Source organism: Podarcis erhardii (assembly GCF_964252035.2).
Source record: "Podarcis erhardii genome assembly, chromosome: 16".
Taxonomy (NCBI): Eukaryota; Metazoa; Chordata; class Lepidosauria; order Squamata; family Lacertidae; genus Podarcis; species Podarcis erhardii.
The window spans coordinates 25760312-25788111 of NC_138514.1; the positions used below are offsets into that span (position 1 = coordinate 25760312).

General features: G+C 43.4%; 3 protein-coding genes across 6 annotated transcripts in view; all 3 read right to left on the bottom strand.

Moving 5' to 3' along the window:
* Positions 1-6969, bottom strand: part of RNF43 (ring finger protein 43) — a 52656-nt gene extending 45687 nt beyond the window's left edge. For both annotated transcript variants that reach the window (XR_014151897.1, XM_081843817.1), the window contains exon 1: positions 4456-6969. Coding sequence is in view for 1 of the 2 variants with exons in the window: in XM_081843817.1 (XP_081699943.1) it covers positions 4456-4692 (237 nt within the window). In the remaining variant the exon portion in view is untranslated. The remainder of the gene's footprint in view (positions 1-4455) is intronic.
* A 764-nt stretch (positions 6970-7733) lies between these two features.
* On the bottom strand, positions 7734-23262 carry HSF5 (heat shock transcription factor 5). Of its 2 annotated transcripts, none has more exons than XM_081843819.1 (6): positions 22185-23262; positions 17266-17637; positions 14179-14276; positions 12308-12838; positions 11597-11774; positions 7734-9619 (listed from the first exon to the last, which is right to left on the bottom strand). In XM_081843819.1, the coding sequence occupies exons 1-6, from the start codon at positions 23047-23049 to the stop codon at positions 9549-9551; spliced, it is 2115 nt and encodes a 704-aa protein (XP_081699945.1). In that variant the 5' UTR covers positions 23050-23262; the 3' UTR covers positions 7734-9548. The 2 variants fall into 2 exon arrangements, with proteins under 2 accessions (XP_081699945.1, XP_081699946.1); XM_081843820.1 differs by having other exon boundaries at positions 22251-23260.
* Positions 23263-25291: 2029 nt separating this feature from the next.
* Positions 25292-27800, bottom strand: part of MTMR4 (myotubularin related protein 4) — a 47833-nt gene continuing 45324 nt past the window's right edge. For both annotated transcript variants that reach the window (XM_081843816.1, XM_081843815.1), the window contains one exon: positions 25292-27495. In XM_081843816.1, the coding sequence (XP_081699942.1) occupies positions 27318-27495 (178 nt within the window). In that variant the 3' untranslated portion in view covers positions 25292-27317. The remainder of the gene's footprint in view (positions 27496-27800) is intronic.

A 27800-nucleotide genomic window follows, 5' to 3' on the forward strand; every position in this document is an offset into this window, starting at 1 on the left:
ACTTCTGTGCACAATTCAAGGGACTGGGGTTTTGGTTTTGGGTTTTTTTTACCAGCACTGGCTGAGACCCACATCCTTAAAGACTGCATCTCCTTGCATCAACCCTCCTGCCATTGTTATTCATCAAAACAGGCCTTGTTTCAACTACCATCTACCTGTGCAGTTTGAGAATTAGAAGCACATCCTTAGCAGCTGTGGCCCTGATACTGTGGAACAAGGACATTCCTGTAGATCAGAGGAATTATGCCTCTTTGCTCACCTTTTGTTAAAGCTAAGAAACATTTTGTATGTGTGTTTTTGTGACTTCCTTTTTGATTAGTTGATATGTTAGCATATAGTTATTTTCTTTCTTTAAAAATTGGTTTTATTATTGTCATTTCAGTACCCACTTTCTCTCAAGGGAACATGGGTACGTCCATTCAAAAATAAATTTTGAAGATTGCTGGTACATGTGGTGCAGCCAGCAATGGCCCTGTTGGATTCTAAGGATGCACAGAAGATATCAGCCTGTTTGAAGTCCTGGACGCATGCAGAAGAGAGGTGCTGAGAGGTGCCACTACCCTAAAAAAAACAGCCACCACTGAGTCCTTGCCTTGCTTGGACAATGGATTCAGAGGTGGCCTTACCAGATGTGTAGCTGCCAGATTTTGAGCTTTTGACCTAGAAGTTATTTGCGACAATTGGCCTCCAGGTATCACTGTGGGCTCCCAAGTTCCTTGTTGTTTATTGACTTCAAACACTTTCCAAATAAAAGACCTCCTGGGGTGGACTACCACAATAAAAAGATTATAAATCAATTTATAATGGGCAGGAGGTCAAATCAACACAGCAGGAATAACGAATAGCAGCAGCCAACAGATGGGTCAAAAGGAAGCTACTCACAATCAGCCTGCCCTATCTCAATGCCTCCCTGTCCTCAATGAATAACTGGAATTTTATTGCCAGCCAGAAGGTGATGGAGACTGGTGTCCCTTGGGAGAGTGTTGCATAATATCAGTGCCAACAATGGAAAAGCTTATGGGTTGTATCTAATGTTAGTCCCACTCAGAGTAGATTTCTAAATCCGTGGTTCCCAGTTTTTGGGGGGCCACCATCCCCTTGGTTCCATACAATCATTCAGAATGCCCCTTACCACACACTATAGGGCACATCCATGCCAAACTGGTTTAACAGTCAATCCCTCTTCCCAGGGAACTCTGGGAATTATAGTCCTGGGAGAAAGGTGGGAGTCACTTCACAGTTTCTAGCACCCATAACAAACTACAGTTCCCAGGATTCCTTGGGGAAAACCATGACTGTTAAAGTGGTATGAAATCGATATATAGTGTGGATGAGGCATATAAAAAGAATTATTCAGAATAGCAGTTTGCATGACACACTAAGGAAGAGAATAAACACAGTAAAACATGAAATGGCAACAATTCAATGCATGCTTATTCAAAATCCCGTTAACACTATGTAGTTTAGTTAATTCAAGTCCCCTAGGGAATCACACTGCCCCCTCCGGAAGGGGCAATATAGCCCACTTTGGGTCTGGCGGCTCCAAAGGCTAAAGCCAGCCCTCTAAATTGTAGGCTCCATATGATAGGCTCAGATAACATTCTGGCAGTTTATTCTTTAAAAAAAAAGTTTTTATTAAATTTGCCTGCAGCATCAACAACAATAAACAATTCATACCGAACACACAGAGTACAATTGTGGCTATTGACCATCATTATGTGAGCCACTGCCATTTTTAAAGGCAGTTCTACACAGAACACATAGCAGCAACCCTAACCTGTTAGTTATGAAAGGCACAAATAACAGTTGCAGAATCATGCTCTCTCTAGCACCGGGTCCCAGCAGGGGCCTTTCAGCTCATGACAAGATGTTTGAAAGCCGGTATGATGTACTTGGTGCCACAGACTGAATAAATAAATACTGTAAATAAATAAATAAATATGGGCCTTGAATCAGCCACATGATGGATGGGACCCACAGCTCTCTCATATGACCCCATCTTTTCTCCTTTGCTTGGACCTCCTCCCCCACAACGCATGGATGCTACCATCTCTCACTTCCTTCAAATTCCCCCTTAATACCCAACTTTTCTAGGAAGTCTTCTGCACAACCATGCTATACTGTAACTTAGTCTGTCACCAAGCCTAAATATGCATACATGTTGGAGAAAGTTGCAGGAAATAAATCTAAGAAATTAATGGAATAATTGCACATTCTTTCCCTGCCTCCACTTCCCCTGTTGTCAAATTCCTCTATGTTCCTTCATCAGGCAGGGACTGGTCCTTTTAGACTTCCAAGCATATCGGTGGCATGAAAATAAATAAATAATAGGGGACCTCGGGCCATTTATTATCTCTCAGTAATAATGTATATTGTAGGGTTGTTCTGAAGATAAAATAAGCTAAATTACTGTGTATGCCATATAGGTTTCTCTGAGAGCCTTGGACAAAATAAGGCGGGATACAAGAACTATGAGTAATATTAATATTACTCTTGCATGGATTCTTTAGCTGTAATTCCTGCATTGTAGGGGGCTGGACTAACTGACCCTGTGGTGTCCCTTCCAATTCTGCAGTTCTAGGATTCTAAAAAAGATTGAGATAGTCAGATCAAGGTGACGGGACATTCTTTTGCTCTGGAAGCGTGCAGGAGGCAAGCTTATTCTCGTTTGCAATCATCAGAGATGTTCTATTCCAGAACCATCTAATTCCGCTCTGCGAGATAAGATTCTGCATCTCCAGAAGGTAATCATTTGCCCAAAACTCTCTGAACAAGTATCCAGAGCCAACTTTATCACTACTAGCATCTAAGCTGTGATTGACTGATGTCAGCATCAGACATCTCGTGAACATTGCCGAAAAGTAAATAAATCCAATGCAATGTACGAAGCTGCCTTGTGCTGCTGCTCCTTGCAGCCAGTCTCACTTACTCTGACTGGCAGCCAGGATCTCATGCAGAGAGAGGTCTTTCCCAGCATGTTATCTGAGATCCTTTAATAAGTGATGTCAGCAATGAAGCAAGGCTCTTCCACATTTAAATAGGCCTGCCCCAAGCAAGTACATGTTCCTTTAATCATATGAAGCTGCCTGGTGCTGCACTGAAAAATTGGTCCAACTCGCTTAACATTTTCTACTTTGACTGGCAGAGGTTCTCTGAGTCACAGACAGGGCTCTTAGCTCTACTCACATCAGATCCTTTGAGATGGAGATGCTAGGAATATAAGAAGCAAGGACCTTCCACATGCAAGATGGATGCTCTACCAACACCACCAAGACAAGACACAGGAACCCAAGAGAAGACTCATGTTCTCTCACATGTTAGTGGGCAGTTGCATTCTTAATCCCTCAACTCCTGGACCTCAACAATTTGATCCATTGAGCCATAGGAGTGCTCTTATGTTTGTGCATTTCCCACAGGCATCTGGTCAGCCACTGTAACAACAGGATGCTGGACCAGATGGGCCGTTGTCCTGATCCAGCAAGCTCTTCTTATCTTCTTCTGTTCACATGGGCATTCATAAACCACCCAGTAAATTTGCCACTTTTTGTTTCTTCTCTGTCTCCCAAGTAGCCCCCTCAAACCAGTACAATCCAATGCAACTGCTCCAAAACTCATTTACAATTTTGGTTTCAGCCCAGCTAAATTCAACCACTGTCGGCAGCTTCCAACTCATTAAGGGTTCTGAACTGGATTTTGTAAACTACAGGGCATCGGCTGGGCTTTGTACTACTTGCCTTGAGAACAATGAACTCAAGTCATGTGAGGACCCTGCGAGGTGAGTCACAGGTTGCGAGGCAAGATGGCACACGAAAGCAGAGCAGCAGCTGTGCTCCATCACAATAGACTGGGCTTCACAACGAGGGGCGTTGGGTTTTCCCATTTGCAAGAAGCCCCTTCGTGCATCTCTCCCTCTCATGACCAAAACAAGAGGACCCATGACTGAGGTTTCTGAGTCATAGTAGAAACTCATGGTCAGAAGGTACATGGCCATCACTTCAGAACACAGCTCTTTGGGACAGGAGAAGGGAGCAGATCACTGGAGGTGACTATTTGGAAAAGCACCTTGTCACCAAAAGAAACCAAATGGAAGGAAAGGTTTCTGGATGCAATGGAGGAAGACCAAAATGATGCATCCAAGAGAGAGGGAGAGAAAACCTAGGGTATTTGGTGCCTTCATATTTCATTCACAAAGAGAATTCACACTTTTGCATGGAAGCTACATGTCCCTAACCTTATGCTTGCCTAGCAGCCGAAGAGGAGTAATTCAAAGCATATTTATCACTCTGAAAAAAACAACACTGAAAACCAGACAGGTGGGCACCTCCACAAGAAAGAAAACTCTGAGGCTTTAGTTTCTTGGTGGAATGGAAGACCCCTGTAGTCAACAGACAAACCACTGGACAGATGTGGGGCAGGGAGAGGGGCTGGGGGGAAGCAGAATAAAGGTCCTCTTACCTGCAGCAGTTTCCCTTCAGCTGGGGTGACCTCGGCCACACTTGCGAAGACTCCTTCCAGTGTGAGGGGCTCCAGCTTCAGAGGGATCACCCGGATGATTGCCTTCTGGGCCAAAGAGCGCTCGGCTTCCATGGCCGCCACCAGAGCCAGTCCTGAGTAGCCCAGGCGTATCTGCAGCGTAGCCATTAGCAGCCAAGGCCAGAGGACTGCCAGCTGTAGCTGGGGGCCAACACTCATGCTCCCAGGTGCAGCAGTGCGCTCCGGCCACACATACTGCTCAGGAATGTGTCCTCACCCCGCCAGCAGGTTCCAACAACAGGCAAAAATTGTTGAGGATTAGAAGCCCTCCGTGTGGCAGCGGCAGTCAATGGGTCAGAGGAGAAAACAGAGCAGGGTTACCTGCCGTCCCTACCTCCGGGTTCTCCTTGTTTCCCCCGTGCTAGGAGGGTTTCTCCGTGCCACGTGTATGAAGGCCTCAAGCTCCACAAGATTACAAGGATCAGGTCAGGTCCTCCTCCTCCTCCTTCTCCAGATGAACTCAGACGTTGTAAGCAGAACCAAGGGGGCTCGGGGAGCGTAGGGTACAAAGAGCTCTTGGGTTCTTCTGGGAAGGGTGTCAGAACTGGTGGTTGGAGAAAGGCAGTTCCCCATGGAAAGACAATCTCTGCTTCCCAAATCCTTTTAGCCTCTTATATCCTAGGATGGCAAACAGGGCCAATCTCCTGATATCAGATGGCCTTAGCAGCCCTTGTTGACTTCTGACCAGTGAGTTACTTTTCCCATCTACTCCTCTCCAAGAACATTAACTATTCTTGTCTCTCTCTCCTTTTCATGCCACACATGAACAGGCAATGGTGACTGGAAAGGGGCTCCATTTAGGAGTCAGAACAGTCAACCAGTTTTTTTCATGTTAAATTAAGATCACTGTCATCAGCTATGTCTTCATCTATTTCTCTCCACCTGCCTCTGGTGCCAACACCTCAGTCACCTGGTTGTGGGTATTAAAATCAATCTTCTAGGTTGGAATTTTCCACCCGTTTGTCATTTTTAATCCAGATGGTATAATCTGCAACTCCCTAAATTCATGAAAGGAACAAGACATTGCTCAGATGTTTTTAGATCTCGGAAATTTAAAAAGGTCCCAAACAGGAAAAACAACTACAGAGAGAGACACCTGTGCGTTTTATTCCATTCCTATACGAATCTCGGAATTAATATATCCGCTTTTAGATGTGCATTACTGAAAACATGAAAGAAGGCATCCTAAACATTAGAAAAAAAATATCCACCGGAAATCTTCATGACTGCACAAAGTCATAGACATTTATCTGTGAAAATGTTTGTTCAGTCAAGTAAAGGAGGGAAAATATTTTTTTTAAGTGGCATGCAAACCTGGTATGTAGTTTGCCTCCGAGAATCCATGGGTTTAAGTAACAGCTGGAAGGTTCACTACAAATCCTGGACAAAAAAATATTTCAGTAATCAATCAAAATGTGTGCTGAATCTTACTTACAGATTTCAGGGAGTGAGGGGAGAGTGAGGAGACTTGCAGAGACATTCTATACAGGTAAATGTGAAATTCCAGTCTGAATCAGAAGGAAAAATTGACTCCAGGCTGAAGACTCGTGGGCCAGGCGTGGCGACAATCTAGCTTCCAAAGCAACCTAAAAAAAAATCTTGCTAGGAATCCAGGAGCAATTCTGAAAACTCCTTTTGAGTTTGAGCAGAACAACCTCCCCTTCTTTCAGCAGATACAGTAAGCAAGTCTGAGCAGGGAGCAGGAAAGAAGTTGCTTCAAACAGCAGAAATCCAGCGGCAAACTTCGGAAGGTTGCTTTAAGGGAGAATGTGATCTTGTTCTTCAAAGGAGTAGCAGGGACCCGTGGGGTAGAGTGGACTTGGGCAGCTCTGCAGAGGTCGTGGGAGAGCTTCCTTTCCAGAACAGCACCACTGGATCAGCTCCTGGGAGGCAAAAACCCTTCCAAAAAAACCTGTGGCTCGTAGCTTGTACTCTCTGCTCTCTGCCTCCCTCCCCTGGGACTGCAAGCACTTTCTACCTGCTGACACAAAGTGAGGGTGGAGCAGCCAAAGGCAACGACCCCACCCCCTAAATCTGGTTTTCAGAGCTCCTAGACTCCCTCTCCTGATCCACGGCTAAACTGCATTCAAGTACAGCCTTCACTTCGCTTCTGACACCGAATCATCTGTTCTATGCAAGCCAGATTTGCTCACTTCTCCCTTCCAAAGAACTGCACGCAACAAGAGCACAGATGGAAATTAAAAGTCAAATGAGTTCAGTCCAAAAAATTTGTTAGGGCTCCTTCATTTGCCAATGTAGACTAACCAGCTTCACTGTAGCACTTTAAATAGCACAGAGGCTAGTATCTGTAAGTCACTTCCACACAGGAGCAAGAAGCAATTCACAGCTGAGAGAACTGTGTATCCCACAGTTTTTCTTCAGCTCTTGTTAATTTTGATTCAGGAGATGTTTCCACCACTGCCGCCACCCCACCCCACCCCGCCGTAGCCACTGCAAAGATTTCAGGTCATGCTGATGTCAGAGACCTGGAATTCAACTACTGTATTATTCTCCTCTGACATCACTAAGAGGTGAGTAAGTTTGCAAGTGGGAGTTGTAACTTCACATGTGATATACTGGTTACAGTGTTCAGGTTACTAGAAAGTCAAGTATCCTGCAATGTACAGAAACTTGTGACAAAATATATTTTTTCAATAAAATCAGTTTAGGTACAGAGAAAAACTATATCATCTGAAATAAAAGAAGGAAAACTGCCAAAATCCAAACATTTAGCCAGCTTTACCTTTTGTACAACTGTGGCAAGCTGAATATGGATACAGTACTATAGTTCTGTGAACTCCGTTAGTTAATTATCTGACATTATCTAGGTTGAAAGTGTTATGTACGGTGGTTTCTAACTTCTTGCTTTAAATAAAGAGGAGCAATGCAGAGTAACAATTTTATGCCCACAATACACCCTGTTTCTGTCCACTCCAGATCGTCCACACTGGCGGAGGCTTCCACCAACATACTAGGGGAGGTCTGCCAGTCATTCCACTGGTGTGGCTTTGTCTTCAGTGGCAGAACAATACCTCCATCACTTCCTAAGGCTTCTTGGCTGTTGGATCTTTAAGACAGAATTGTATCATTACAGTAGAAGGTTACAACTCAATGGATATGCAAGTTTCCTTTCACACTTAGTGGGTGGGATGTTTTTGTAATTCACTACTCAGTTTAAAACAAACTATGAAACTGTAGACTTCTTTGGAGTGGGCACTTTATTGTTTATTGACTACATACATTAGGGCTAAAACTGTGGAAACACTGAGAAGACCTGTTCTGGAGAGTTAACCCTGTTCTATTAGTTTCAGCAATACTGTGCAGATTTCTATGCAGATTTCTTTAGACAGTGTGAATGTCCTTTCTCTTTTGCTATCTTACAAATGCTCAAGAGCCAGTAAAATTAAATAACTGTGCCTATAAATATGGCAGGAGATCCAGCTCCTTGGACTCTTTGTTTCAATTAGCTCATAGACAGGAGAAAGATAATAAATACAATTTCCTAATTCCGCTTTAAAACTACAGACCCATGTGAAAGCTCTTACTTTACTGATTGCTCATAAATGACTACTAGAGATATTTTGGAATAATCCTATAAAGGTGTGTCAAAAAATCAGTTTTGCCTGCATTAATATGGATCAATACTAGTCTGGCGTCAAACACCCATCGCTAAGCTATTTTGGATTCAAGCAACATGACTACTACAACTCAGCATCTCAGAGACCTTGCTAGATAATCCCTGATTACAATAGCATTTCCCAGCTCAATTTGACCTGCTTGTTTTAAAATATTACTGAATTTCAAGATGGACAAACAAGGTTGCAGAAGACTAATTGAGGGCTATCTCAAAGTATTCAAAATATCTGGTAAGATATGCAATGGCATTTCTGAAGGAAAAGACATAACATTAAGATCTCTGTCTAATATGAGGCTCCAGCCGAGTATGTACATCTGACCTTGGTTCATCCTGCTGTTCACATGGGTACTGGGAGATAACGAATGTAAGAGAGCAATAAGCTGCAGATCTGTTTGTTCTCTCTGCTTTTTTCAAGTACTTTCTTGTGCATTTTTCACAGTTGCAGAATTTGACACTGAAAATATGAGTGAACTAGCTTAAAGCACATTCTCATCGTGCTACATCATTCACACACACACACACACACACACACACACATATTCCAATATACTTACAACACAAATAAATAGGAGTGCAAAGACATGGCTCTTTAACATATATTATCAATAAATATAATTACGTTAAACAAGTTAAAATAGCCTGAGAAGATATATTTAAACTAAGCAATATAGTAAAACAACAATTGCCTTAACTAATTATTATAAAGTGCCTCTAGAATGAGGAAATTATTAAAACCCAAGAATGCTACATTAACATAAAATATGCAGCAGCTGTTCTCTTAGACAAGATAATATTTGCTGTTGAAAAGGAACAAATGCAAAAAAGAAGAAAACTTCTTGTGCAATCACCTAGAATATGAGCTCATCATTCTGAGTGCCTTTCTAGAATTAATGACCGATTTGGACCTCAGATTTTGAGACCTCAAGTTCCTTTGAGTTCTGTTCGTTTTGTAAAACCCTCTACCTTTAAATGCTCTCCAAATGAATTTTAAACAGTCCTAAGGGTGGGAGAAGTTGCTGCTGCTGTTTGCTACAACACAGTGTAGACATTCCAGTGCAAAACAAAGAACATTCTGCAACTGGAACAGCTCCCTGAGAATGTTAAGTTTTTCTGTTTATCAAGAGACCATGTTTTCTACTTTTAAAGAGTTTGGGCAAATAAATCAGGAGAAATTGACCAGAAAAAATATTTAAACCTATGAAAGAGGTATAATAAAAACAATGACGGGACTATTTACATGTGAAACAAAAATGACCAGATAAGGAGAGTGTTTTGTTAATAACGAAGGAAAAGTATCCAAAGTCCTTTTGGAGTGAAAGGCACTGCTCTTCCCCAGCTGGCCACTACTCAGCATTTGCACACACTTTCCACCAAGTTCTCACTCCCTTAATTCTTCTTCCTTTGGAAAATGTTCTTGTTTGCAAGCCACATCCACTAGCAGATGTAGATCTAGGAGGAATGGAAAGGGCAATTCAATATCTGCTTTGGAGGGCACTGGAAATGCATGCTACATCTTAAGAGGCAGAAATGAGTGCTCAAGCCTTCCCTTGCAGTTACTTTCCACATGAAACTCACCCACCAATACCTGCCTTTATCCTTGGGAGGTTCAAGCCCCATGTCAGTAAATTAAAAATGGTTCCAGAGCACTGGCAGCAGTAACAGAAGCCTACACTCTAACCAGCTGAGCTATCCAGCCAGCCCACTCAGTAGTAACTTAGAGCAGGGCTTTCAGGGTGGCTGCCCCTGTTCTGTGGAACAGCACACAAGAGGTACGCGGGGTCTGTACAATCTAGAAGCACTTCAATATATTTTTGCTTCTGAATGAAAAGATCTCAGTCCAGTTGCCCAGTTTGTATTATTTTAAAATCTATATTTAGTTGTTTTGTGTGGTTTAAATTTGTTTAGCAGTATTTATGGCATATTTATTAACTGCCTTGAAACACTTGCAAAAGGTCATTCAAAAATTAAACAACAACTTCTGTACGAGCAGAGTCCCAGAGAATGATGGAGCTCTACCTTTTTGCCAAACCCTTGTCTAGTGCAGTGCACACCTTCCAGGGTTTGCTCTGCAAAGGATCAGGATTTCATGACACAAGTGTGTAATGTAACATGTAGTTCTCCCCTACTCATCTACAATGTGCTTCATGTTAAAAATGTATTATTGACAGGGCGAAGAGAGATTTAACTCTGTCCCTTAATCATTGTCCAGATATCAGCAAAAGGTCAGCAGATCCTACACTCCCTCCCCTACCTGCTCGCCTCTCATGTTTAATGTCTTCCTCAGTCACTCTGAGCACTGTTAAAGGTTACACTGGAACCAAGGTTAATCATGATGCATTCTCTAACCCGGATTATGAACCAACTTCACACCTTGATTATGAATAAACTCTTGTTAGTGCTAACCATCTTTAATACTGAGCCTTTGCTGGGGTGTGATACATGCCCACCCCATTCCTAGGGATATATGCTCTTTCTTCCACCACCATCCCACTCCATCCCCTATGTACCCGCCCCAAAATGGTAAATTCTGTCCTTGCAGGAGAATCACTACAGCCATCATTGTGAAATTAGGCAGGCTCCATTCCCTCAGAAGGGGTGCCCATACCTGCAAATTGCATTCAACTATGACAGAAAATGAAAATGTAGACTTTCCCTTTGTTTTAAAAAATCAAAGTTTAAAGGTGCTCTGCACAAAACCCCTGGATGATCTGCTATGCATGCAAATTTTATTCAGTTCAATGAAAATGGGGGGAAAGGTATAGCCATTTTTAGAGGTGACATTATAGTGAATGTGGAGAACACAACACCCTCAGTTTTAACAAATCTAATTCAGTCCTGAGAGACACAAAGCAACAGTCAAATCTTATGGCTGGTACACATTCCTAGTATAAAAACTGCTTTGAGTTTATGGGTACCAGATCCCATTAATCCCTATATCCAGCAAATGTTAAAATCTAATCAAGCCAACCTAGCTTCCTGTGAGGTGATGGCCTGGGTGATGAGCTATTAAAGAGGCTTAAGCGGGCTTAGGGGCTCCGTGGGAGACACAAATGGTTGGGGGGCTCTCCCTCAACAGATAAAACCAGAATTTAGAGTTTAGGAGGGGTGTGACCTAGAAGAAAAGCAGCAAGCTAGAAAGAGAGTCAAAAGCAATGTTTGAATCCAAGCCTGTGGCTATGGGAGAAACAAAAACCTCTTGGGGTGCTGATATTGTTAACCCTTCCATTGTAGGCTCTGGTTGTATATATGTGTAAATAAACCATATATCATAAAGACACTTCAGTCTCTGCTGTGCCTCGTTCCCAAAAGAAAGCACAACCCCTGGGTAAGCACCTGGAAGCCCAGGAATTTCACACAGCTCAGAGATTGAGGTGGTGCATAACAATACATTTGTTTCAACAAATCCTTAACGCCTGCCATTCTTACCAGGGGATTTGCCCTTCTGTGAACTGCTCCTTCTTTCTCTGCATTTGGTTTGGATGGAGGAAACTGAATCTTTGGCACATTTGCTGAGAGGACCCACCTCCGAAAGGAGGAATCCTATCTGCTCTGAAGACACAACTGTCTCTGATGGATTTGTCTGACACTTGATACTGGGATCCTCCTTAAAAAAATGCACAAAAAAATCCCCCATGAAGTGTTCACATAAATGTCCTTTTAACAGTCCCTTGAAGATGTTACTTTACACCATATTATTTATTTGAAACATTTCTATCCTGCCCTTACTTTAAGGAGACCAAAAAAGTGACCAGCGTTTTCCCTACACCCTATCTTATATGTACTCAGAATTTTGTGAGCAAGATTGGACTGAGTGAAAAGGATTGTCTCAAGGTCAACCAGTGAGAGCTTTCTGGCTGAGTGGGGACTTGAACTTAAGTCTCCCCAGTCTTAGCCCACTAACCACTGTACCATACTAACTTTCTGAATTACCTCTCTCAGCAAAACCTATACAGTGATCTAAATAGTCTATGTGACATGCAGTATGGAATATTTATGTTTATAACTTTGGAAAATGAACAATGCTACAAATATAAGTTACGCTGGCAGTAATATAAATATTGGTTTGTCACATAAAAAGATTCAGGCTAGGTTAGCACTGCAGAATGTTGTACCCCTTTGCACTGCATTACACCATACCTGCGGCTGACTGAAGGGAAGTTCCTCCTGTACAAACACCATGGAAGACTGTGTTGAAGATGGGTTCAGCTGTTCTTTCAGCTTTGCTGCTGTTGGCTGCGTGGCTGCAGGCTGCTGCACTATTTGCGCTGTAGTATTCTCCACTGGTTCAGTGGTGTGGATAGTGTAAATAAACTCAGGAGACTGCGGCAAGGAGCATGCTATAGCTTGCTCTGATTCCACCACAAAGGATGTAATATCTGAGCCCACAGGTGTCAGAGGTTCTAGGTGGCTAGTTTGGCCTGAAGAAGGTGCATCATTGTTCCCCGGATTAACTAGTAACTGCTGGCCTCGGTTTGGCTGTGAAGTTGGACACTGGCTGTCCACTGGTTCCACCTTCACCATTTCCAACTTGGGAGATGAATGCATCTCATCTACAATCTGGAAGACAGCCTCCAAGTTTACTTCTGTCTTCTTGTTTTCATCAGAGGTGTTGCAGGACCAGTTAGAAGGTAGAAATTCAACAGGGTATGAAGATTGCATTGGTGGGTTCTGGCAAGGTAAAGGCAACAAATATATTTATTCCATTTATCTATTTGTTTTTGGCATATACGTTATGCTCTTTCAACAATGCCAACTGGGCCCTCCACAAACAATGTTAAATGCCACCAAATCATATACAAACATGCATTAAAACCATGTTAACATTATCATTCTGGTTTGGCTTAATAATTCAAACACTTCCATTTGTCCAACCAAATGAACAATACGCCTTGTCTAATGAGGTGTAATTTATAAGTATGGAGCAGACAAGGGGCATGAAGCATTATTAACGCCTTTTGGGTTAGGAACATATGAACACGGAAAGCTTCTTATACTATGTCAGATACCCTGGTGTATCGAGATGATGATGATGATGATGATGATTTTCAAAGATTTAGCTGGAGAAGCTGGGGATTGAACCTGATAACTTTTCAATGAGGTGTTATACCACTGAGCTGCTGCATTTTTTATGTTCATTAAAAACAAAAATGTTTTATTTCAATACCATGAACACATCAGATGGAAAGGATTGTGGCCTGCACTGTGAGAGAAGAAAGGTAAACAGTCAAGCCAAGCCAAGCCCACCAGGTGTGTGTGTGTGTGTGTGTGTATTCTGGCTGCCTCCACTAAACAGCCCTTTAGCCTTCTGGACTTTAACTGACCCATCCTACTCCCTATACTGGGTAAAGTGGTATGGCAATGAGACATGGGGTGAATAACAAGGCCTCAGACAGTTTTAGTTAAGGTTTTTGTAAGGCAAAACGATTTTAGAAGAAAATGATTTTAAAAGGAAAAGTAATTTTACTTCTCTTTGAAACGTACATAGTTATTTGTGAGTACTTGTTTATATCAATCCATTTGGCTCCAAAACAATGTAAAGAGTTCACACGCTATTCTTTCATTTATGAATTATTTAAGCAGAAACTGGATGGACGTCTGTCAAGGATGCTGTAGTCTCTTCCATTGCAGATCTTACATTGACTTGATAACCTACAATGTCCCTTCCAGCTCTCTGACTATATATTTTTCAGTTTTGCAAAACAATGCTTCTTATGCATTGATATGTAGCTGAAGTAGCGAACCAGAATGAAACTCTTTTGATACATGGGCCATGATCCAAAGACATGTTCAGTTTGTTCTGTGTGACCAAGGAAGCTTTGGTCTTGTGTTTCTCAATCTGCAGGTCCTCTCTGACATATAGCAAGCCACTTTTGAAACAGAGGAGAACTTCAAAAACAGTTTGCGATGCGCACATCAAAAGAGTCTGCTCTTCAAAGTCAAATATTGCATTAGGTATGCCTAAAGTGGCTCATTAGATCATGGCCAATGTACTTGCTTATTTGACTCACCTGAAAATAACTGCAGTGTGTATAGGTTGAGGCAGTAGGACTAGCACAGCCACTTAAGGGATCCATGTGGGTAGGTGGAGAGCAACACTGTAATACAGCTGGAAAGGGGAAGAAAAGGTAAAATAATAATAATATAAACTTTCCCAACCATTAATAAACCTCTCTGGATTGTATTTTTAAATACATACTATAGTTCTACTAGCTCCAAACTAGCACAAAAATGCAATATTCTATCTGCACATAATGGAGAAGGAACAGCCTGGTTTCAGAGAGGTATTAAAGAAGAGGAATGCACAGCTTGGCAAAGACGTACATAAAAAGCAAAAACACAGGGTTTCAAAAATAGCAGGGTACTCTTGCCAAAAGAGAGAATAGCTTTGCTGATGTTTGCTACTATTTCCGTTTTAAAAATCCCATGCTCTACTGAAAAGTATATGGTCCTGCTCAACAATGTCTAGATTTTGACGTATGAATAAATGTCTATCTTATTTTGTTTCCAGTTTTCTTTCTTAATTTAGAAGACATTCACACCATACATGAACATAAATGATAAAACTTATTTAGAACATCAGCCAGTGGGATGAGTGAGTATGGATTTGTACTGCTTTTCGCAGTGATCTTACAAAGCACACTTTAAAAGGTATATAACAATCATGCAACCGTATTCCACTTTTTTGTAAACCACTTTGATGTTTCTTTGGTTTTACATAAATTTTGTTAAACAAATAAATTCCACGCTGCACTCATGTATTATTTTTTTAGTTGCTTTTTCACTAGTGTCCTCAAGGTGGCTAACAGCACTTATAAAATACAACAGAGCTCTTCCACATTTGCTTGCACAAAGCTTACATGGGGGCTAGACTATATCAAGTCTTTATTGGTCATGAGTTCTGATTTTGCAGAGAGGCTATACGACACTGAAAATGCATTCTGATCTGCTTGTGAGGTGTTGCCTGTTAATCCCGTGTTCATCCCACACATTTTCCCATCACTTTTCCAACTGCAACAAGTCAGCTTTATTTATTTTTTTTAAGTGGATTTCTCTCACTGGGGCAAGAGAGCCCTTTAATCCACTTTACTTGTGCAAACCTAAATTTTCTGGTATGTGCTTGAATCCCTTCAGAAAACTAACAGTTTGGAGGTGACCCAAGAACTACACCAGCCTCACTGGAGCAGGAGCAGGCATCAGAGGCCCCTTCCCACAGGGCAGTTGCTGTAATCTGGCAACCAACTTATGTTCACAACTGTGGTACTAGCTCAAGGGGCAATTACATTTTCCTACTATTGTAACTAGGACCGGAAAAACCCTCAAGATATATCAGGATCCATACTCTCCCAACAAATGAGTGGCAATTGCAAACTTATTGTGTTGTAAACAAAAGCTCTAAAATTTAAAGAACTGCTTGTCTCATCCAAACTAAAATGAAATCAGTTCACTGCTGGCATGGCAGGCTGTAATGCACTTCAAATAAGAGGCAAGTAATGAATCTAGGCTAGAGGTGCCTGCTGCAGGTAAAACCTCATGTAGATAGCCCAAGCACCATGCTCTGAATATTGGCAAAAAAGACCCCATGGGGGTTACCTCTCTATATGACCCAGAAAAACACCTTCCAAGCCCAAGAATGGTGATTAACCAGACTCAGGGCTGGTTTGCACAACATTTCTACAATAAATTGTGTCCCATAGGTCAGATTTATCTGTCCCAACCTGGCTCCAGTAATGGTACCTAAAACCCAATCTTAGCAAGGAAGCCACAAGAAGGGACGGCTGCGTACCTGCTGCTCTTCTTGGGACTCTTCCAAACAAGCCTGCTGCAGAGGGATGTGTAAGCCAGATTGTTCTGCATGTATGCTTTCAATTAGCAGATGAATCTCTTCCAAGTGTAGCATCCTTTTTTTGTTCCCACAAGAGCTGATCTGTGCAGACAAACTTTTCCCCCATTGTTGAATGAATTAATTAAACAATCGGGGGCAAAGGTGGGAAGTACTGTAACATAATTTTCAGGTGAACAAAGGAAGAGCCATAAGCCATGCCTGTTCCTTAGTGGGCATACACTTTGTTTAGAGTATCTAATTTTTTTCTGTCCTTCTGTTGTGATATTTTTGTTAACTTCATACTTTTTTCTCTCTACCCATATGTAACGTATTATATTGTATATGCACAACATTATTCACATAATGTCCACTGCATTTCAGAGGTCACTTCACTTTATATATTCTTTCTTCTGAATCTGGTTGTGTGCCATTGTGCTAAGATCTGAATACATCCAGGAACACTGATCAGTTGAAGTTTGTCTCCCTGCTGGGAAAGCAGCACCAATACAGCGTTCCCAACCCATACACCAGAAAACAATTGCAGCAGATATGAAAAACGGTGATAGATTCCTCTGCCCACTATAAGCAATTAAACCACACATTTTGAAAAGATGAAAAAGGAGCACTATGAACCATTTTTCAAATAGCCATAAGAAAAGCCTCCAGGAAAATAAGAAGATTGGTAACGATGTTGTGTGGATGGACAGCTAAAAAATAGAAAATGAGGAATGGTGATTCCACACTAAATGCCCTACAATAGTGTCACAAATTTCCTTCCAAAATATATATTGAGGACAGTGGATGGGACTATGAGATTAAAAATAATCCACATTTTCTTCTTCCCACTATATATAACATATATCCATCCTGGACAGAAATTAGGCTTGTGGATTTACTTTGATGAGAAATCCACCAAATGAATGTCCTGCAACTGGATAAAGGTACAAAATTGTGCCTGTGAAGGAAGTCAGATTCAAAATAGTGGCCCATGGGGCAGAGTAAATGGTCTACCCTATAATCAATGAGCCCTACACTTGAATACCCTACGTAAGTATCATTCTATATCTGAATTACTACAGATCAAAGCTTCTAACAGGCTTTTTTTTAGGTGAGGGGGGCGGTAGTCTGTTCTTGCTATTGTTAAACAACTGGGAGTCAGAAACTCTTCCCAATCTATTCTGAATAATCCATTATCTACCTTCTGCTTTCTGCCCACCCTGCATTAAAGCACACTTGTATGTTGTTGTTTTCTGAAATACCTAGATCAGGTTACCTGTTGGGTAGTAAGCTTGGGAGTATGGTGCTGAAGCTGCGTAACTGGTATATTTCTGGGATGATGCAGCAATCGTCTGTGGTCCTTGCTGAATGTGCACTGAGGTAGCGCTGGGCTGCAGAGTGTAAGTTACCTCAGTTGGAAACCTCTGGAGCACAGGAAATGGAACTCCTTTGTCAGAAAAAGTTGATGTCTCCACCTGCCCTGGGAGCATCCCAAGGGAGTTCTGCCATGTTCTTGGAGGAAGAGGAGTCCGTTCTGAACCTTTCAGTGGGAAGCTATTTTGGTTGTGAGATGATGGTGACAGGTATGAGTATGGAGATAAATTATCTCGCCGAAAAGACCGGTGAAACTGTCCTAAAGTCAGCGGTGCTGCATAGGGGGAGGGAAAGAAAGTATTCACTGGATTATTAACAAGCATAAAACAGTAGCTACCTCAATATTAGCTATAATTAAAATACTACAGACAGCAAGACTTTTTTTTATTTCAGCAAGCATTTTAAATTATTTCTGATTTAAAGATTTTAATGATTTTTATTTCTATTGTATTTTCTGAGTTTGGGGGAAGTGTGCACAAAAATGCATTTATTACTGAAAATAACATACAAAAAACATATTCTGCATCTGGGAAACTGCTTGCAAAAAATTAGTCAAAACTGCATGCAGAAATGTGCTTATTGTGAGAAATTCACATTAATAGCTGACACATTTTCTTGAGGATTATAAAAAAAAAAATTGTTGCAGAAATGTGAGCTGGATTTAAGATTGGAAAAATGAGAAACTGAAATTGACATATTTATCCATCCATATGTACAGCCCTGATCCAGGATTTAACTGTGAGCCCTTACTGTTTTTCGCATCAAACTACGCCCAGAATCTCACTACAAAGTTTAAACTTTAGAGGGATACACAGCCTGAATTTCCAGTTCAGAATCAGAAGATGCCATTTAGATAGCAGGCAGGACTATGATGCCAATAGCCTGACTTTACTGCCACATCATTGTTGCAAACTCTTTTGAATTATATGTGCAAATTGAAACTGGAGGAGTGCAGTGTGATGGCGGCTCCTTGCATAGTTTTCATTTATATATTAAGGTATTTGTATCCTGCACCCCAAAAAGATCCCTGGGAAGTTTATAACAAATATACACACTATTCTTATTAAATGTTAAAATAAAGAAACGAAAACCCAATAAAATCTAAAAGAAAACAGAAGAGCAAATAAAAAACTAACCAGAAATTAATATTCACAATTAAAATAACTAAGAAAGAGCTTTAACTAACGCTAAAACAGCATCAGCGTGGAAAGCCAGGAGGGCATCTTTAGTAGGCATACCTTGGAAATGGGACACTATCATCCCTTTCTCTGGTTGCCACTTGCTATATTATTATTATTATTTACAGTCTCAAACCCTGAAGGGCTCTAAAGGTAAGCACCAGTATGCAGAGCTGGGTCTAGAAACAGACCAGGCCATTCAGACTATGTATGTCCCTGAATACCAACTGCTGGCTGCCAGGGAAACACAAATCAATAAAGTGCTGTTGCCCTCATCTTCTGCTTGTGGGCTTCTTAAAGGCACCTGGGAGGCCACTGTGAGAACAGGATGCTGGACTAGATAGGCTTTCAGTCTCATGAGGCAGAGCTCTTATTATAACCCTCTCCCAGTTAGCATACTCACAGCTGTTTGGTTTTTTAAAACTAACCAGAGGTTCCAAACTTATTTCAAAGGCCACCACACACAAAATACATTATAGTAATCTAAACCATAGGTAAATTACTGTCAGCTGATACATTACGTCTGTTCCTTGAGACTGCAGAGCTGGCCATGATGACACATACCTTACTTATATCATGTCTAGATTATTGAAGCTGCCTTTGAGAAGTGCATGGAAACTACCATAAATCTGTGGCCAGGTTGTTAACCAGGGTGGCTGCAAGGGGATTGTATCTGTTAGGAGGGCATAAATCCTTTACTGAAACAATTGCATTGGCTTCCAATTTATTTCTGGACCCAAATCAATGTGCTGTTCATGATTTGGGACTAGCACAACTGCCTTCTCTTGTAAAAACCTGCCTGCTTACAGAAGCCTCGTATTCACCTCAAAGTTCCCCGTTTGCTTAGCTGTGACCAGGGAGAGGGTCTTTTTAGTGGCTGCACTCACACTCTGGAACTACCTCTGAAAGGCTAGTTTTTCCTGCTTTTTAATGGACCTGCTGATGGATAAAACCCTCTTCAGGAAAGTTTTTTGACCATGAGAAGTTGTGCTTCTATTTTTATTTTTATTCCTATAGGATCTCTAGATAAAATATTTTTAATGGCAATCTGTTTTTTATCCTGCTGCTTCAGCATTTCCACTGTTAAAACAGTTAACATTGCTTTAATTCATTGTTGTTCACCTCCCTGAGCTAAACTGAGGATAAGTGTACTAATGTTTTAAATAAATTTGTTTCCTATTTGTCACATTCTATTGTATTTGTGGGCTTTTGTTGTATGGATGTGATATTTGTGTAGGAATTGTGTGTCGTGTGAAGAGTCTATAAGGTGTATATCTCAGGCAAATGCACTGCTCTTCTAAAGGGTGGGCCTGCAGAGGTTAGCAGTACTTTCACCCATTTTTGATGTTTATACATTTCCTCCTCAGGCTGAGCTGGGAGGAGGATAGATATCAATTAAAAATGTATATTGTGTTAAAAATGGGGGAAGAGCAATCTCCAACCCAGTATTTTGCCTCCTGTTTCCTTTCCTTTTGTCTCATTAACCTAGTAGGACCATCAGCTACACAACCTCCTCTTTGGGTTTGGGGCTAGGGCTCAAAATACTGTGCAGTCATTTTTGCACCCTACTGGGTATGCAAAAGAGAGGCTTGTGAACGTTGCTTAGTTGTAGCAGCTATAAAAATAAATATCATTATTCCTTGGGCTGAAGTATTAAGGAAGAGTGAGACAATGGCTAGGATAAGAAATGGTCCAATTTGTTTAGGAAGACCTGATTTGCTCATGGGGCATTGTAGGAGTCAATTCTTCTTTATAGAGGTGCTCTACTTTTTCTTGGGGGGGGGGGGTGATAGAAGATGCAAACTGCACCAGCTAATTGCAGTATATAGCGACAACTAGTGTACAAAATGAGCTGGTGCACACTCGGCCTAAAGGTTGGGAGCAGATAAAATGTATTTGTGGGCATATCTACGCAGCAACATTCAGTCCACTTAACCACCTGTTCCTCCTAAAAAATTTTTAATAAATTGTAGCCCTGACTAGGATCACAGGTTCTTTATTTTCCATTGTCCTTTGAGGAAAGCAAACTTGAAATTTACAGTATATGCATTATGCAATAGGACAGTATCATGAACGGGGAGTTATTCTGCACTGATTTGCAATAGACGAGAATCCTGCCCCACATCTCTATTGCAATGAATGCAACAGTAATGCAGATGGAGTTTGTGGTGGGAGTTTTCTCAGCTAAGGCATTGCAGAGATGAAACACATGAAGTGGGAGAGGGGAGGAGACAAGAGCACCTGCTACCACCAGCAACCTTCTGGAGTATGACTTTGTGAATATCCTGTGATCTTGTTTTCTAAGGTTGCGTGTTTAATTTTAGTTAATATAAACTAGATGCTTGTGGAGGTATCTGAACTTCCCTATGGTACTCAGAAGCTGGATAGCTTAAGATGGTTAACAAAATGGATTTTCCTCCTGCCCTTTGAGTCAGTACATACGGACGCAGTGAGAGATTCAAACAAGTGTTTTTGTGATTATAGATCCGGAGGATGAGGTTTAATCTGGAGCAAAAGGCTGTTTCAGAGAATGTTCGAACTGAAGTGAATGGCATTACTTGAAAAGAGGCTAGATGGATTTAAACAGGGTCCATTTTCATTCCCTAGGAAATTGGGGAGAGGCAAGTGTATGAATGGAACTATGCCCACATGTGGTACCAAGGTGCTTTCAACTTGTGGGAGGTGTTCATTCCCTAGGAAATTGGGGAGAGGCAAGTGTATGAATGGAACTATGCCCACATGTGGTACCAAGGTGCTTTCAACTTGTGGGAGGTGTTCATAGGGGGCTTAAATCTGAATGCTAGAACTAAAGTCTGGTGCACGCCTGTCATATGCATTCCACATCAGCACTGAGTAACTGCAGCCACATTCACACATCCAACCGTTATGTGGGACAAGGAGTTTCCATGTAAAAATGAAAGTGAATTTTGTTGTAAGGGGCCATGAACATACAGTCCAATTCTATGTATTTTGAGTGGCAGCAGCTTTGCAAGGGGTGCTAAGAACCAGGGGGGTCACTATGTGTGGTTTCTGCAGCAGACCAAGTTTTGTGGCACCTTAAAGACTAGTACATTTATTATGACATGAACTTTGAACCTGTGTCACCATCTACATCTGTGTAATCTACACACAGACAGAACTGTCAACTGTGGATAACACTTGGTGATTCTGTTGAAGCAGAATGTTTATGCCTTTTTTCAATTTTAAGCCTCATCTTTAGCTAATTCATATTTGGAAATAAGGCACATGCCAACTACATATGCTAAAAATATATTTACATGGCCTATATATTACTGGTGACAGATAACTTTTATTTTACACTGTTATTTTATATTGGATTTTAAAACGTGCATTGAATGCTTTTTATTCTTTTGCACAGCGCACTGGGATTTTTAACTATTAAAGCTGTAAGCAATTTAAATGTCTACTCAGAAGTAAGCTCTACTGAATCCCACAGAGCTCACTCCTAGGTAAGTAGAGCTAGGACTGCTGCCTAAAGAGATCCATAAAATGGGTGCCACAAAGCTTTTTGCTGCCCTTGTTCAAGAAACTAAATGCTTTTTTTGTGGGTGGTTGGGGGTGTGAGCTTGAACCCTGGAGGCTCTTTCGACGGCCCCTCTTCCCCTTGGCAGGCTGTGGTTACTCTGCACGTGCTCAAGAGCCTTCTGGTCTTGCAGGAGCTGCTGCTGCGTCGCGCCGTCTCTCTCACCGGGCTTGTTGTCGCTGCTCTTGGCGGCCGCCCCGGCGGCGGAGGCGGCTGCTGCTGCTGCCACGGCGGCGGCGGCGGCCTGCCCCGCGGGGCTGTTGTGCTGCGGGTGGTGCTGGTGCTGCTGCGCCAGGAGGGCCTCCCCGCCGTGCAGGGAAGTGCTGAGGAGGCGCTGGAAGCGGTTGGGCGGGCGGCTGGTGACCTCCAGCCCGGCGGCCAGCTTGGCTTTGTTGGCGCTGGTCAGGCGCTTGAGGTGCACCAGCAGGTCGGGCCGGTCGCGGCGGAAGTGCGGGCTGTGGAAATGGTGCAAAGGGCCGCCGGGGGCCGAGGACGACGACGAAGCCGGGGAAGAGGAGGAGGCCGAGGAGGCCGAAGAAGAGGAGGCCGACCCGCCTCCGCCTCCCCCTCCGGGCGGGCCCAGCACCACTTTTCGAAAGCCGTACAGGTTGAGCTGGCGGATGAAGCTGGTGAAGTTGGTGGTCTTGAATAGCTCCGGGGAGGCTGGCGGCCCTGAGGGGACGCCTGACGACGAGGCCGAGGCGCCGCCTCCATCGCCTCCTGGGCCTCCTCCCCCAACGGCCGCCACCGCCGCGCCTCCCCCGGCTCCGGCTCCTCCTCCTCCTGCTCCTCCTCCCCCGGCGCCCAGGAGCTCCGCCTCGAACAAGGGCTGGTCAATGAGGAGCCCTTCGCCGCGGGCGTCCCAGCGGATGGAGCGGAAGCGCGGGCTGTTCACCAGCCGCCACAGCTTGGCCGGGAAGTTGTTGGGGTTGATGGGCGCCGCCGACAGCAGCGGGTCCTCCATGGCGCTTCTGAGGAGGAAGAAACGGGCGGCGAGGCCTCGCGCGCACCTCAGAGCGAGACACCCCTCCTTCTTTCCCCTTTCCTTTCACTCGTTTCCTGCCCCCATGGCCCCCGCCTCAGGACGGCCCAACGGACGGACGGACGGCGCGAGGGACCGGCGGCTTTTTTTTCCCACCCCCAACGGCCGCCGCCGTCAATCACCCGCGGGGCCGCCGCTGCCGTCGAGGCAGAGGCGGGCGGGCGGGCGGGCGAGGCACGCGCCCAGGCTGCTCTCGCCTCCCGCCAAAACCGCACAACCGACCCCCACAACAACGGCGATTGGGCAAACACATAAAAATACAGACACAACGACAACAATAATAATTTGACAAAACAGTAAATAGTAACGATAACGTATCGCACGCGCGGCGGCACGCGCCTCGTGTGTTGCCAGGCTATCTTTGGGATCGGCTACTTTGCAAAAAGTTCCCGTTGCAGAGTCTTATGATACCTGCGAAAATCTTACGGATTTTCTCATCCATTTCCTCCCCTCGCCCCCAAATCCGCATCTCGCAGTTCTTTGCTTCGTTTGCGTGCTATTTCTGCAAACTGAACAAGTGCATCTTTTAAAATAATAATGACGTCAGTTTTCAGAGTTCCCTTTTACTCCCTGAGATCATGTGCAAATGTCATTAAAAAACAAAAACAATTAATATATACCTTGGCTATATAAACACAAATGCGCATCATGGAAATAGTTAACATATAGGTTGTAACAAATGAGCCTCTGTACAAAGGATGCTTTGCCCTCACCTCAAGAGCACAAGATTCTGCACTCTTGGAATCACCTTCATAAACAGGCTAAAAATACACTATACACAGCACATGAATAAAATTCCTGTTGGCTCACAACTTGACATGGATACTACAATTTTTATTACCTTTATATCCCCTTTCCTCCAAGGAACTCAATGTGGTGTGCGTAGCCTGAGTCCCAGAACTTTTACAAATTAAAAAGGGTGCTCTGAGCCAGTGAATGGCTGGCTGGCTGGCTGGCTGGCTTTTCCTAGAGGATGTTACCATCAATGGTGAGAACAAGATGCTAGACTTGATGGGTCCCCTTTGGCCAAACACAGCAGCTGGGTTCCTATGTTCCTGATTCTCAGACTTGGTGATTGAGGGAGAACTGCATGTGTTCAGGACACTTTCCCAACTTATGCAAAAAATGCATATACATAAACCATAGTGTCTGAACATCACATTAGTGGTACCCACCCTTAACTGTAATTGCCACCTAAATCTGAAAATAATTAAATGTAATAAATGTAGTTCTGTGCACGTACAGAGCTTTCCCCTAATAAACTAACAAACCTTGCCCCATGCTCTTAGAATTGTCACCCCAATTTATGTAAGTGCCAAAAATATACTAGGTGCTTTATATGAATGAAATGCACAGGGCCCTGCAGGTGGCCTTACAATCAGCAGGGTTCCCAAGTAGGTCTGAGCCCCCACACTTTAAAAAAGGGGGATATTTTAAGATGGCTTTTCCAAAATATGCTTTAGTCATTTGTCAACTCAGGCTTGGTGGCATGGGTTAGGAAACCTGTAAAAATGCCGCTGCAGCAATGGCCTCCCAGTGCTTTTGCATGTCTGGAATATGCCCTTGAACTGTGACTGCTTCTTTACTTACTGGGGTGGAAGCATGTGTCTGTGTGGAAATTCTGACTTTTACATGGCTTCCCTTCCGTCCAAAGGGAAGAGTCATATCTGTTCCTCCAGCCACTTTTGCCTGTGGCCCTGCCCAACACTGGCATACATACAGCCCCTGGAAAGTTGCCCTGTGAGGGAATGCAGACCTTGGACCAGCTGGCTGGGGCTGATGGGAACAATTATCCAAAACATCTGAAGGGCACCAGGTTGTCAAAGGCTGTTTGAATGATTTTATCTAAATGGCTTTGTTTTGCCCGAAAAGCCATATAAAAACATTGCCTGCCATGTGTTGAATATTCAGCTGGAAATTTCTCAAGCCAGGGTCCTGTGATTATTATTTTTCTGCAAAGTGCTGTGGAGTCCATAATGGCACTGCCCCCAGCCTGCTCTTGACACAGATAAATTAAGGGCTCTCTCCAAGCTGTTAACCACTAACCTTTTCTTTTGAAAAGCCATTTGTTCACCTAGGAGAAACAGAGCAGCCCTGGTTATATCCTCTTCAAGGAAGATCATTCATTCACTCATGATTAAATAAAACGGTCCAACAAAGCAGCACTAATATAGAGATTTTATTCAACTGTATTGAATTTCTTACAGCACATTGCCTGTCACAAAGCTATTGATCTGATTTTGGAGTTGTTTTTTGCCTGAAGACAGTGACACAAATTCATGAGAGCTGAAAGCAGTTTTGATTAACCATGACTTGGGAGGGTCTTATTCTACTTTTGTTTTCGGATTTTTGTTCAACATCTGTGCAAATGAGTTGGAACCAAACCTGAACTCTTCCTCCTACTTCCATCACTTCACATGGACAAAGCTCAGAATATGGCAAAATCGGAGATCCCACCTTTTAGCAATATGAGGTGTGTGGCGTGTTCTTTTTGCTCCTTGAAAGAGGCCACAGGGCAACTCAAGGAGATCCAGTGTCAGAGGATGATGCTGGCTTTTAGACTTATGACCAAAAGCAAACTGAAATGTGGAAGAAAGAATAAGGTAGACAGAACCACTAACTTCACTGAAAGTTTTTTTTATATAAAAAAAAAAATCAGCCAGGAACAGACTGCTGGCAAGAATGCAATCTGAGTGTGGAGAGGGCAGTATTTTCGCATTCTTGAGACAAGATGTCTTGGCCCAGCCTATTTGTGGAGCATCTGAGAGCTCTTGGACCAGCTGGAAGAAACCCTCACAATCCTGTTCACTCTACAAGCCCCCCCTGCAGATGTACTACACTTCAGGATAAAGTGATCATGAACATTGCGCTCATGAAAAGCTGTGGAAATGTTGGCCACATCTCACTCCCCTTTTGTAAAGCATGTAAGTGCTCGTTTGGATGGAAGAGAAAGTATTAGGGAAAAGTAATTGATACAGTCACTGAAGTGAAGCATCTATAAATCAAGAGAGACATTTCCAACAAGGGGGTTTATTGATGTCAGAATGAGCTGGAGAGCAGTTTTGTGAAGGTGGTGATGATGATGATGGCCTTTTATATTACCCCTTGCAGCTTCTTGAGTGACAGGAACAGGAAGTCCCTGTCTGCAAGTGTTTGCCGCCTCCCATTTGTGAAATTGGCATTCTTCCCTCCCTCCCTCCCACCCCCACCCCCCACTTTTGTTCTCCAGACTACAGTTTTTAAGTGCAGAGAGAAATAACATTAGCAGCATTTTGGACTGAAACCCTCAAGCACACTATAAACAGCACATTCCAGGAGGTAAAGAAAACCTACACAGACTGCCCCCTCCAGGCACCAGGTTTTCAGGATAAAAGAGCAACCAGAAATAGACACAAGTGCAGCAGTAAGGAGTGGAGGAGAATGACACACTGTGGTGTAGATCGAGGGAGGCTCGAGCTGTCTCCTGCAAAGACGCCAGGCGGGAACTGGCTGCCCAAAACCCACAGAGGGCAGGAAGTGTATAGCAAGCCAAACTTAACTGCTTTCCACAAGCAACAGCCCAGCTGCCGGGGCAAAGAGTCTTACTCCCTGAAGGGACACAGGGAAGGGGCAGAGAGAGATGCTCTGCTTAGTATGGAAGTCCCCGCCCCGGCTCCTGCTTTTTGTACTAGTGCTGGCCTTGAGCCACTCAGGGAAGTGGTTGGCAAGCCGAACACAACTGAGACGTGACAGACACAGCCAGAGTGAGCTCCTGCAGATGTACAACTCTGAGGCTGCAGTCTTCTTCTTCCTTGCACAAGTCAACCTGCCTGCCTTTGTGAGGTGGGGGAGAAGAGGGTCTGGTTCTGATCATACCTTCCTATTGCTTTTGGGAACAAGGCAGTTGTAATCTGCACCACATCCCTCGCCAGCCCTCTGAAGTAAAGACACCGCGGTCTCCGATTTAGCCTCAGGTCTTCAGACCACAAACAGTACCATGAGGTGGGCCATATCACACTCTTTAATCCAATTTCCTCATCTCCAATACACGGGGCACCAAGTGGGGAAAATCGCCAACAGTGCATACAAGGCTTGGTGATCAAGTGCTGCGCTACCGACCTCCTCAGCTGCAGCAGAGGCAGCCCCTCCCCTTTCCTTCCAGTCTGCAAGTTGAAAAGGCCAGGCCTTGACAAGTTTTCCTCTGCTGGCGTTCAGCTAGAAGCGGTGGCAATGGGCTTCTTCAGATGCTGGCTCATAAGTTCCCTGGCACGGGATACCTGGATGTGATCGTAACAGGTGTTGCAGACGAGGACCGGGTCATAGAGCTGCTGATCAGGAATGGGCAGCTTCAGGTGGCAGCAGCTGGCACAGAACACGTTCCCACAATTCCTGGGCAAGGAGTAAAAGAACACAAGGACAGCTGTGACCCTGGAGCCAAAGTGGTCTGGTATGGGGAGGATCTTGTCTAAAGAGAAGGGGCTTCTGTTATCTTGTTTGGCACAGTAATGGATCAGACCATGTCATCCAAGCAACCCCAGGTATTCTGCTGCACTGTGGTTCTTCAGTAGCCCCTGTGGCCTAAGGACCAGACTCTCCTGTGGGGGCACTGGGAATATAGCATGAATTAACCAGAGCTTCTTACATCTGCTATGCACTACTTTCTGGCTTATAAGTGGGAATGGAAGAGCAGTTGC